The sequence below is a fragment of the Oryx dammah genome, unplaced genomic scaffold, assembly GCF_014754425.2.
Source record: "Oryx dammah isolate SB20612 unplaced genomic scaffold, SCBI_Odam_1.1 HiC_scaffold_18, whole genome shotgun sequence".
Classification (NCBI taxonomy): Eukaryota; Metazoa; Chordata; class Mammalia; order Artiodactyla; family Bovidae; genus Oryx; species Oryx dammah.
The window spans coordinates 46770402-46783156 of NW_024070202.1; the positions used below are offsets into that span (position 1 = coordinate 46770402).

General features: G+C 48.3%; 1 protein-coding gene across 9 annotated transcripts in view; it reads right to left on the bottom strand.

The window, feature by feature from the left end:
- SRPK2 (SRSF protein kinase 2) overlaps positions 1-12755 on the bottom strand; it is a 241593-nt gene that overhangs the window by 6352 nt on the left and 222486 nt on the right. For 4 of the 9 annotated variants that reach the window (XM_040260798.1, XM_040260799.1, XM_040260805.1 and 1 more), the window contains 5 exons: positions 12283-12383; positions 12067-12174; positions 7426-7495; positions 6705-6797; positions 6281-6373 (listed from right to left, as the gene is read on the bottom strand). In XM_040260798.1, the coding sequence (XP_040116732.1) occupies positions 6281-6373; positions 6705-6797; positions 7426-7495; positions 12067-12174; positions 12283-12383 (465 nt within the window). The remainder of the gene's footprint in view (positions 1-6280; positions 6374-6704; positions 6798-7425; positions 7496-12066; positions 12175-12282; positions 12384-12755) is intronic. The other 5 variants (XM_040260807.1, XM_040260804.1, XM_040260801.1 and 2 more) reach the window with 2 other exon arrangements.

Consider the following 12755-nt stretch of genomic DNA (forward strand, 5'->3'; position numbering starts at 1 on the left):
AGATGACACCACCCTTATGGCAGAAAGTGAAGAGGAACTCAAAAGCCTTTTGATGAAAGTGAAAGAGGAGAGTAAAAAAGTTGGCTTAAAGCTCAACATTCAGAAAACGAAGATCATGGCATCCAGTCCCATCACTTCATGGGAAATAGATGGGGAAACAGTGGAAACAGTGTCAGACTTCATTTTTGGGGGCTCTAAGATCACTGCAGTTGGTGACTGCAGCCATGAAATTAAAAGACACTTACTCCCTTGGAAGAAAAGTTATGACCAACCTAGATAGTATATTCAAAAGCAGAGACATTACTTTGCTGACTAAGGCCCGTCTAGTCAAGGCTATGGTTTTTCCTGTGGTCATGTATGGATGTGAGATTTGGACTGTGAAGAAGGCTGAGTGCTGAAGAATTGATGCTTTTGAACTGTGGTGTTGGAGAAGACTCTTGAGAGTCCCTTGGACTGCAAGGAGATCCAACCAGTCCATTCTGAAGGAGATCAGCTCTGGGTATTCTTTGGAAGGAATGATGCTAAGACTGAAACGCCAGTACTTTGGCCACCTTATGTGAAGAGTTGACTCATTGGAAAAGACTCTGATGCTGGGAGGGATTGGGGGCAGGAGGAGGGGATGACAGAGGATGAGATGGCTGGATGGCATCACTGACTCGATGGATGTGAGTCTGAGTGAACTCTGGGAGTTGGTGATGGACAGGGAGGCCTGGCGTGCTGCGATTCATGGGGTCGCAAAGAGTCAGACACGACTGAGCGACTGAACTGAACTGATGGGGGCGGGGGATGGAGGGGGAGTGCTAACAAGCCCAGGGTTTCTTTCTGAGGTAATGAAAACGTTCTAAAATTAGACAACAGCAACACTTGCATAACTGTGTGAATATACTAAAAATTACTGAACTGCACACTCTGAAAGGGTGAATTGTATGGTACGTAGATTACACCTCAATAAAACGGTTACTGAAAAACTGGCACAAAACTTACCAAAGAAATAACTTTAAAAACAAATTCCAAGGCTGTTTAAGGATGTGGTAAAAACAACTCACTACTGAGGAGCTCAGAATAAACGACAGGAATCAATGGGATGAACTATGACAGAATTTACCTGAACATGCTGTAGCAATTTCATTGCCTTTTTTTTTTAAACCACATGCTCAAATTTAAGTAGTTAAACAGTGACTGAAACTTAGTCTCAACATGGCTTGCTATCTTCCTCTCGCCTTTGCTCTGGGCTGCGTCACACAGATGGCCTGTGACATCATCACACCATCTCCTGCTGCAACTCTCGTGGGCGGGCTCTGCCACACAGCCTCCCTGGGGGGACCTGTGGGACGACAGGCATCACCAGGACTGGCCCAGCGCAAGGACCGCTCCCACCCTGCTTCCAGCTCACAAAGGCCACCTACAGCAAAGACTGGGACTGCAGTGAAGACTTCAAATGTACCCACCGTGGACAGAACCCCACTTCCTCTGGCAGCCCCAGCCCCTGCTCACACACAGCTCAGGTCCTGAGAGAGTTTATCACAGAGAGGAAAAACCAGACTTCTTATAACACAGAATTAATGCTCCCAATAAAATCAGAGTTAAAGCAGTTTATGTTTCAAAGGCTTTAAGACTCACAAGTATGAAGATACTTTATTCTAGTTATCTGCAGAATCAAGCGCCCACTGAGCTCAGCTGAGCTGACAAGCGCCTGCAGGCCCATCTCAGCATCTGGAACCTGCAGGACAGAGCAGGGCCTCGACTGACACCTCGGCCTTCCTCCCCAGTGTTGCCAGGCCAGGCGGCCCTCAAGTTTACAAACCACTGTAAGCGTACCTGGGCTACCTCCTGTCTTCACTGCGTATGCCACATGGAAATGCTATGATCAAGGTTTTAAACTTGAGACTAAGCAGATCACGTGGGGCAGTGCCCAGCTAGTGCAGGCCAAACACCACACAGGAGCTTTTCCCTTCACAGAAATAAGAGAATGTGATGATTTTTTGGTAATTCTGGAGATAAGTTAAAAATCAACCTAGAAAGTTTCATCTGAACGTTAAAAATCAAGAAGAGTACCTCTACTAAAACCCAGCTCCTGAGAATTTCCTAGCAGTCCAGTGGTTACCCCACACTCTCGCTGCCTGGGCCCAGCTTCTGTCCCCGGTCATGGAACCAAGATCCCACAAGCGGAGAGATGCAGCCAGAAGAAAAAAAAAAAAAAGACTGAAAACCCAGCTCCTGAGTTTCACCCTCTCCTGCACTTTTCCCCTCCTTCTACTGGACATCACTTACCCTGAAGGTGTGCCTGCAAATGTGGTCCTTTGACTACACATGAGTTTCGTGCATGCTCTGAAATTTCCCACTGTACTTAAAAGGTCTCTGGTCTGACACATACTATCAGTCACATATATTACAGCACACTCAACACCCTCATCTAGAATCAAGCAGCTTTTTCATTTTAAAGATAACCATCTCCTCTGATATTTCCATCCTCAATATGCAGCTTTTACTAAAATGATGGCACCACAGAACACTTGATTGGCAGAACAATGAGGTGTGCTGCTGGCTGTTCTGTTTTTCTTGCCATCACTTTCCTAGGTTCGTGCCTTAGTCCACGCAGGCTGCTGACAGCGACAAACTGACTCCTCATCGTCCTCGAGGCAGGCGCCAGTGTGGGCGGGGGGGGGGGGGGGGGCCCCCACTACCCGGGCAGAGACTCTGTGTCCTCTGGTGGCGGGGGGCCCAGCGGGCTCTCCAGGTGGCTCCATAAGGTACTACATCATTCGTAACTTGATGCATCTTCTAATAGCCCTGCTCCTAACACTGTCAGCTTCAGGGGTCAGGCACAGGTTTGGAGGAACCCATACCGACACCCAGACCAATACAAGATAGCAGGGGGACAAGAGCCACAGAGGTGCTCACTTCTGCTGGGCCACACCTTGACACACAAACCAAGATGGCTTTTCTTATATATCTTTGAGGCTAGTCCCACACTCAAAGGAAAGACTGGAACATTAAATCCTAATATGGTGAGAAAAGTAATTACATTTCTGGCCAAAAAATCCACCTCAATTTCAAAATGCCTGACCAAGAAACAATTCAAACCAGTAGCAGTTATTTTATCCTGAATTTTAAGCAAGATAATGCCACTTAGCTGCACCTCAGTTTTAGCGGTAAGACACACAGCCTGCTCCTCCTCTCCAGCGTCGGGTGGGGGTGAGATGTGCTTCCCGCTCAGGAGGACGGGGGCGGGGGGGCGCGGGGGGGGCGGAGAGCAGGAGGCTGCTGCTCGGCCCTCTCGAGCCCCCTGCTTTCCAAAGAGGCGTAAGCAAAGGAATGGCAGTTTTCAATTTCACCTTTCTCTACCAGTTCTGGCACAAAGTATTTTAGAAGAAATTTTAAATGGATCCATTTAAGATCCCATTATTTCTAAAACATACATACACTCCCCTTACTGGTGGAGGCATGCCAGCACACATTTGAACCACAGCCAGTCATCCCCCTCATCCCAAGGGACATGGTGAAATCAACTTTATGACAGACTCCCACTCATCATCATACTATTCCCATGAGTTCTGTGAAAGCCCTAAATCCCTCATGAGTTTCAGAGTTACTACAAATCAATAATAATCAGGAAAGAATTTAAGTCCCCATTCCCAGTCATTGTAGGGGATTTCCTACCTAATGATCCAAAGGAAGGAGAAAAGGACTCTAGTTGCCAGAGGAACACAAGTCAGCTCCGTGTCAGTCTACCTCTACCGAGGACGCCAAGATGCCCTTCAACTCCGCAGGTCACCTTCAAACATGCTCTTCAAACAACAGCCCAGCCACACAATCTCCACAACACACACACATGATAATGTGACGATGGAGCAGCAAGGTCCACACGAGCACTTTATACTCCCCTCTGGTGCGGGCAGTGTTCCCGCTGTCCGAGGAGTAAGGGCACTACGGGAAGGCCAGTGTGAAAGCCAGGACGCTGGAGAGAGCGTCCTGAGCCAGACTCAACCACTGGGCTCATCAGGACCCCAGCATCACTTACCAACATCTGTTGAAGGAGCCCCACAGGCGCAGTGAGGAGAGGGCTCCAGGCCCACCACTGGCTCTGGGTTGGGACTTGGCAGCTTTCACCCCGCCCCATGCCTGTAGCTCAGATCAGAGGCAAAGCCCAAGAGGAGCAAGGGTCTCCAAGCAGGGTCTCCAAGAGCAAACTTGTGCACAGGCTGTGGGCAGAGGCACCTTCAAATCATTTGCCTGACTTCATTTTCTCACCACTCAAGGCCCCGCCTTTTGTCCCTCTTCAGCTTCTTCCCCACTATGCACAGTGCTGGTCCCTTGTTGCTACAGAGCCAAGGGCAGCAGCAGCACAATGAAAGGAAAAGTCCCTGTGCACCTTGCTGGCTGCTGGTCATCAGCACAGCTGATGCCTGAGGTGGGGATGAGAGCCCTCCCGGGCCTTCCCCCTCCACCTCTGGGGCGCCTGCAGGCCCACACTGCGCGGCACATCAGGCTGCTGCTCTGGCCTCCCTCCCCTCACACCCGCACCTGACGTGGGGGAAGGCTGTGGCTGGGGCAGGTCATCTCCCAGCCAAGTCCCCATGGGGCTCAGGCCAACCACGGGCTCTGAAAACGTTCCCAACTGTGGAAGGAGTCTACCTTGATTAAAATAAACACAACTCCTCAAGTCATGCCATCCCAGGCCAAAATAATCCAGAGCTTTCCTTTGCTTCAACTATGTTCAAATAACATTTTCTGGAAATCTCCTAGGAAACTGTCCACTCTCAGCAATACTGCTGTCCAGAAATTCACAACGTACACAGTGTCTTCCTGCTTATAACAATAAAGGCATCAGCTCTCAGCGTACCCCGGGTTGCAGACACCCTCTCACGCCTCCTTGGAGGGAGGGCGCACCCCCAGAAGGGACCCCCAGTCGTCTGGGGGACAATGCGACACACCGTGCCCGGTCCCCTGCCGCGCTCCGGCCCCAGCTCTGCCACTGAATGTGCTGCCCTGAGTACAACCTGAGACCACGAGAAAGTCTGTGTGTGGTGAGAAGACCTTTGTACCTGCTGGAGTGACCCAGACTCGAAGACAAGATTCTCAGAACCAAACTAATACATGTCTGAAGAACATTTTCCCCTGACAATTTTTTTTCCTGTGATGAGATTTAAAAAAAGAAAAAATACTGCGTCCAGTTACACACTTTGCAGGTTACCCACTGGGTGGGCGCAATAAAGTCAAGAGTGTGGTCGATGCACTCCGAGTCAGTGGAGTAGGAAAACACCGTCTTTGGCATGGTTAGCAATGAGGCCTCATGCAAAAACAGGGAGATGAAATTCAGAGGGTAAGACAGGACTGGTTAGCTGGAAACCACCAAAGTGAACCATAAAACATTACTACTGTACAAGAATGCCTTATCTCATAGGAAAATAAGCCAAATTTGGAGAATCAATTTGACTACAGCAGTTAAGACAGAGTATCTAGTACTTGCAAAAATTTCTAGAAATTCCATGTCCTGCCCACATCAACTTTAAAAAGTTCTTTTTTAAAGCAAATTGCACTCCTCCCGCCACAGAAAAAAAAATCTACGCTGAAAAAACATGAATTAAGAGGGCTATCCATGCTCACATGAAAGACAATGACACTGGGGAAAGGCTCTGTAAAAATAAATTCCCTGGGGCTTTTGGGTGTTTTTAAAAATTGATCATTAACTAGGGACTATCCAGGGCAAACAGCTGTGTTCTAGGCCATGCCAAGGGGTGATCAACAAGTATAATATTAAAATAAATCACCTACAGTACAGTGTGAGGTGAGGCCCGGGAGAACAGGATCTGCTGTATAAGAATGTGAGGTGCACAGGATGCCGCAGGCCCACTCCCCTACAGAACCAGCTCAGACCCATGAATTAGGAGGCAGACGGACCGCCATCAAGTCCACTCTCGAGGGCTCTGCTCCACTGCAAGAGCACTCTGGCTCCAGGAACAACATGGAAAATGGAAAGGCAAGTATCGCTGGTTTCTAAAAATCGTTTAAACTCTTTTTATAAATACTTGAATACATGGACCAGCGCTTAGTGTAAAGGAGAGGTGTGGAAAAGATCAAAGGATTTTCGGAAGACTGTTCTCTCACAAAATTCTTATTCCACAAATATCGGATGATTCTTTATTTCTTGAGAGGTTTCTTCAGCAGAATCCTGCAGGTGTAAAAGTCCAGATCTGTATCCACTGCCTAAATGTGAATGCACAATGTCTCCTTAGGGAGAGGATCATGCTGAAAATTAGTGTTACGTAAATACCGTTACCTTTTCTGGTGAAAAACTCCTTGGAATATTTCCCCAACATAGCGTATTTTCGAGGGACTTTCCCCAGCAGTTCAATGATCAATGCTATGTGATCTGCATTGGGAAACATTGCCAGCAAAACAGAAACACACGACAGTTTAATCAGTACACTGCATGCAGACACTGCTACCGCCCGCGCAGACAGAAACAGAGCGCCGCCTGCACAGAGCACAGGCTCTGCCTCAGGGCCCCTCAGAGGAGAGCACAGGGGCCGCAGCTGGGGCCAAATGCCGTCTCCTCTCAACTTTGAGATCAGCACAGGAATTCTGCTGGGTTGCTTTGGGAATTTAAGACAAATGCCTTTGTCACCATTAATGCTACCATCAGCAGCCGCTATTCCGTTTCTGTCTGCATCGTGGCGCTTTTCAAAAAGAAGAGGTACTACCTCTGCGATTGAAGAATTCCCGAGAATATTTTCCAGATAGAGCAAAGTGCCTTGGGATACTGCCTAGCAGCTCTATGATGTGGGCTATGTGGTCTATGGAGGAGAGAAAAAAAAGGATACGGGAATGGGAGGGGCAGAGGGAAGGATGGGATAAAAGAAGAGGGGGGAAAAATCGAAATTAGTAAAAAATCAGAAATAGATTCAAATCAACAATGTCTGCAGCACATCCATGCAGAGGCTTCTGGGATGGCAGGCCTCAGGACTGGAGTGTTAACAGCCAGTTAACCAGCTGACCTGAGGCCAGCTCACCCCAGGTCACCCCAGCATTGCAAGCAAGTAAGCATGGAGATGGACAGGTTTGCAGATGGAATTCAAGCCAGAATTCCGTCGTTTTAAATTCAGCCCCCGATAGGACAGAGAAATGGGCAGCAGATCAGTGGACAAAAGGACCACGGAAAGGCCTCCGGTTCATCCGGCCTATCCTCTCCCAGCCTGCGAGGGGGCGGGCTGAGGCCACAAGCTCCCTGCAGGGTCACCTGTGCCGGGAGACTCTGCCCAGTCACTGTGACTGAGGGGGCTTCAAGCTCTAAGGGAAAGCATCTGAATCTGGTATTTGAAAACCAAACACAGTTCTATTTTTATGCAAAAACACAATGTTCTCCAGAAGGCCCGGGCTCTCTGTAGACCCATACTGAGGTATTCAGCAGGCAACAATACTTACCTTCGTCTCTGGAATAGTCTTCCCCAGAATGTGGTTCAAACAAATAATCTCCCGTTGCCAGCTCAAATGCCTAGGATACAACAGATGACATGCTAAGCACTTCAGAGACTGGGTCCAAGCCAGCAAAGTTTTCTGGTACAAGAGACCTACATTTTATGAGGATCTGAGTCAAACCAGAGTCTCCTTTAAAGGCTCAACATCAGGCTTTTTTTCCTTCATCCCAAAAGTTCAAAGAAGCTTCAGCAACATTCTTATATTTTCAGAGGAAGCAGCTGTGTGCGGGCCTAGCGAGAACATTCCAGGGACCAGGGCTGTCTGGCCCAGAGCCTGCCCGCAACATGCAGGCTGGCCTGGGCCTGGACGGAGGGTGTTGCCACCCTCCTGAGGGAAGACCTTCGTGCCTTAGTAACTTGAGGTTCCTTTCAACAACTCTCATCATTTCATTCATTTCTGACTCAACCAAAGGAAATTTCTAGAACCAAAGAAGCCCCTCTTGCTATCACCCTGGGCCAGGAGGTGCTAGATCACTCGCAAGGAGAGCTTCCTGGTTACAGGATCAGCTTCCAAGGGTACAGGTTAGGGTGCTGGTGAGGTGACAGGAGGGGTATTTATTTCCATTTCTGCTAGTGAGTCTATATCTTTTATTTATGAAACTGTCTAAGGACCATGAGTTTAATTTGCTAACAGTAAACAAAGATGACAACTGCTACTGCTCTATTGATCAAATATCATGTTTTTTAAAAAATATGCTTTAAATAAGAATTTAAACAAATTAAAAGAATTCTTTTTAAAAAGAATAAGCCAAACCCCACTTCTGGTCTCCCTCATACTTACTTCTCTTGTATATTAGAGTGCGCTGTTGTGGAGGCCCCCAGGGGCCCATCCCTGCTTCACCGATGCCCAGGGGTCAGTGGCTGCTGCACTGCCCGCTCCCTCTCCAGACCCGGCCAAACTGGCCCACCCTCTCCCCTTCTGTTGATGATTGCCAATGTGTAGGGAGGGCACCCACAAGGGAAGGCTCATCTGCCTGGGGTCGGGTCCCTCAAAAACCAAGGCAAGTGCACTTAGCCCAGGACCACATCTCTTCATCTTGCATTATTCTTTTTTTTAAAGAAAGGAGGGAAGTAGGATGACAAGCCTCTTGCCGGCTACCCTGCGATGAGCACTAGTTCATGAACTCAGGATCCCTGCCCTGAACGAGACCTGGGTCTGAGCTGAACCCAGATGTGCCAGGTCTTGGCATGGAGCAAGGGGGTCGTCTGCGCACAACAGGGCCTGCCCTCTCCACCCAGAAAGCAATAAAGACACTACCGGCAATCCCAGATCGGGGTGAAAAACCTCATGCCTGGCCACAGGCCTAAGGGCAATGAGTGGGTCACACAGTAAATGCCCAGAAGTGTTCTTGCCGGGGACACAAGCTGAGAGAAAAGGGTAAAAGCCCAATGCAGGCAGAAGACTCCGGAAGTTGAGGGATGGATCCATGGAAAGCACCAATTGCTCTTTACCATCCTTGGTTTCGCCTCATTCCTCTAATTGATTTCCAAAACCATTCCAATCTGTTTGTATGCATTTCTGTCAGTGTAACACTAAGCTACATCAGCTCAGCATTTTGTAAAGATGGCCATTTTGATTAGCATCCATGTATTTCCAAGGAAATACAACTTGAAGAAGCCCGTCAATGAAATGGTAAGGAAGAGGCAAGATAAAGGTTCCCCCAGCAAGTTATCAGGTCCTGATTCTCTGAATCGTGGTAAGACTTTTTTTCTGCATGTTGTTGTTCTCTTTTATTATGTATCAAATTGTCTTCAACGTAGGTTACAACCTGATTAAACTCAATACTTCTTTCTAAAATCAATTTAAAGACACACACAAAAATCTCTTCATATACAATATCTTTTGTCGAGAGTCTAGCAAATATAGTATCTTTCATTGCAGGATTTCTGCTTAAAAGATTTTAACAAATAGGACATAGACAACAGGATAAATGAGCACCATAATGAAACATTAGCCTCTGCACTTTGCCACAGGTTTCAACTCTCTGAGTTACTCTCAATATAACCTTTATTATTACTGTCCATGTTTAATACTGGAGAACTCTGGGTTCTTCCCTCGGTACTCGGCCCAGTCCCCTCAGATGGCTTTCCCCTGGAACAGCGTTTGCCTTCAGGCTCTGGGGAGACCCGGTACCCCTTTCCTGAAATGCTATCGGGTATCAAAGCACTGCATTCTGAATAAATAAGGTCATGAATTCCTTCCATCCATGATGTGAACACTCCTGAGCAGCTTGGTGAAACATGTCAAGACTGGCACGTCTTCTTGTCTTTATGGCACTGCCTGGGGGTCCCCATGGAGCCCTATTCAAGGACTCTGACACACAAATGCAGAGCCACCAATGTCAGGATCCACACCAAGTTTTTGGATCATGCACACTTACATCTGGAGGAGTGCTAAAGCTCAAGAAAAGAACAAGAGATTCAGCCACTGACACATCCCAGCTACTCCACCCCACCCTGTCCAGCTGCAAGAGCGCTCCGCCCTGCCAGGGCCGAAAGCACTTGCCAGTGAACACGGGCACCAGCCACCACTCTCCCCTCCACGGAAGTCTCTAAGACGTAATGCCATCGACAACAAAGAACCCTGGGTTTTACCACTAAGAGCAATCCAGAGCTTTATTACAGCTTGGCGTCACGAATTTAATACACTGTTATGTATTTAAACTTTAACAGAAGTGGGATGGGTGATGACTGCCTCACCTTCACCAGTTTCTCTACGGACAGCAAGATGGGACCTCTCAGTCATGACTTCCAGGGAGGCTGGCCCTACTCCCAGAAAATCACCCCTAAACTAATTACAAAGAACTTTATAAGCAGCTCTAGAAGCACTGAGGGACTTCACTTCTTGGGAAGGGAGGAGGCAGAAGGAGATGGAGAGAGTGCTAACGCTGACGGCGCGGTTCCCAGTGATTACAGGGGCTGGCAGGGCTGGGGGCGGTGTGGAGGTGCACACTCGTATCTCACGAGGGCAAGACAGATAATCTGATAAAAACTGTACTGACGGCTCCAGCACTGTGCTACCACATCTGTGATCTTGTCCTATTTTTCCTGGTTATATCACCAAAATTTAACACCCAAAATTAGAAGTACAAGATTTCAGAGTTGAAAGAGTTTTCAGAGTGTAATTCAGGACAACCCACACATGGCCCCTTCTGTGTAGCTGAAGACAAGTAAGGCCTGACCTCACATGTCCGGAAACAGAACGCTGCTCCCCCGCAGCTCCAGCTGGCGGAAGTGCCCTCCCTCTCCTGACCTGGCCTCCCACTGCCTCCCAGCCCTTCCCCCCCATCCTGCCCCTGGACTCCTGCAGAGTGCGCCTGATTTCTCCCCTACATTCAAAGGAACCATGACACACACATCAGCTCTTCCAACCATCTGTCTCCATCCCCAGCACAGCAAGGACTCAGTTTTTTATACTTATTGAGAAACGTAATTTTAAAATTATTCTCTGGCATTACCCATCAGAGGACAGAAAGGCATACTTTCTGTTCTAGACCTGTTTGGCCATACTGGTTGCAAACTTGAAAGACAGAGTTTTTCCTATTGTTTTAGCATCAGAGGACACACACACAAGGAGTGCTGCAGTAACGTTTAAATCACAGACAGTTGTATTTATTCCGCACTTTTTTTTTTTTAGTGAGAAGACAAGTGCCAAGCTTTACACACATGCTCTCTCACTTGAAACAGAAGAGAAGAATCTGGGGGAGGCGGGGGACGACACAAGAAAAGCATGAAGCACCACCTGAAGCAACAGATACACCTGTGTTTCCAACAAAAGACCACCAAGCTCAGCTCACTAAAAGAAAGGCGACAAACTGGCCAGGAAACAGGACCAAGAGAGAAACGGACACTGGCTCACGGACAAGGACTATTCATGCTCATCGGGTCACAGGTGAGGAGAGAGTGAGAGCAGACGCTGGTGGAACCTGGGGGAGTCAGACAAGGCCAGACTTCTGACGCACGCAAGTGGCAGCAAAAAGGCTCTGGTATATCAGAGAAACAAGAGGCAGCCCGAGGCCCTGAGGAAAACCATCGCCAAGCTGCCTGTGGGGCCAGACTCACTCAGACAGCACACACAGCTGCTGGTGCCTCCAACGAGGCTAGACGGCCTAGAGCCGTAAACCAGAACAGTTTCTAGACTGTGCTTAACAGGAGCGAGCGTAAACAGTGGTATGTGGCGAGAGCCTCTCCTCTCCAGTAACAGGTCTGTCAGACCGCCTCAAACCTTCCCCTAAATCACAGCTATTTCATCTTCCTCCCCAGCCTGAGTGAGGGAAACAAAGGCTGTGTACAGCCCACAAGACTTCAAGAGCCAACAGGAACTACGTGAAGTCCATTACCATGGCGCAGGTCTGTAGCTGGGGGCTACAGAGGGCCTTGCTAGGTTGTCTCTCACAAGCCCAAACCAAAACATACACCAGGACACGCTTGCGAAGGATCCTGCCAACTCTAAACCTTGCCCACCCACCCCTCCGTGGACAACCTCCTGTCAGAAGGCTTAGGCCATGGGCACTCGTGAGATTGGCCTACTGTGGGGACTAAAGGGATGAGCCTTTACATGGAGGAAAAGGGCACAGGCCGCTCTTACCATACATGCCGTACTCCAAATGTCAGCAGGCGTACTGTAACCTGCTCCTATTAAAACCTCTATGGATCTATACTGACGCGTCTGGATGTCTTCTGTGAAGTGTTTATGCTGGAAGGGAACAGACTACATTACTGTGGAGGAACAGACACTAAAAAAGAGAAAAAGCATCTTCTAATACATGATCACAACCAAAGAAAGAAAGAACACTTTACTTACCACCCAACAAGCATTTCCAAGGTCTGCAATTTTAACTCTAATCTTATCGGCATTCCGTGGGTCCAGGGGATTCACCAGCAGGTCGGCTGCCCGGGTTTTCGCTGGCATGAGTAAACAGCAGGACAGTTAGGGCCTGGGTTAAGTGGTTTGCATGTGTGTACAAAATGATTGCAGGGCACACACTCCTTTTCTAGAAAAGTAGTGGGATGATCCTTTAGGCCTGGAATCCTGTAAGGTGAACTCAACAAATTTAAGTTCTTGAATTCTCCATCTCAGGGAAATACTTCACAAGAGGGCAAGCTGCCCAGAGACCCCATGCGCACTGACTTGCTCATTCTCCTTTCTCCCCATCCTTCACCTCGGGGTCAGCCCGCTCAGTTCCTGTAACTTTTAGCTGCTCCTCATTAGATCACGTCAGTTCCCTCCTGGTTCCGTCTAGCTCGGAAGTGTGATATTACTAAACTCGAGGGTAG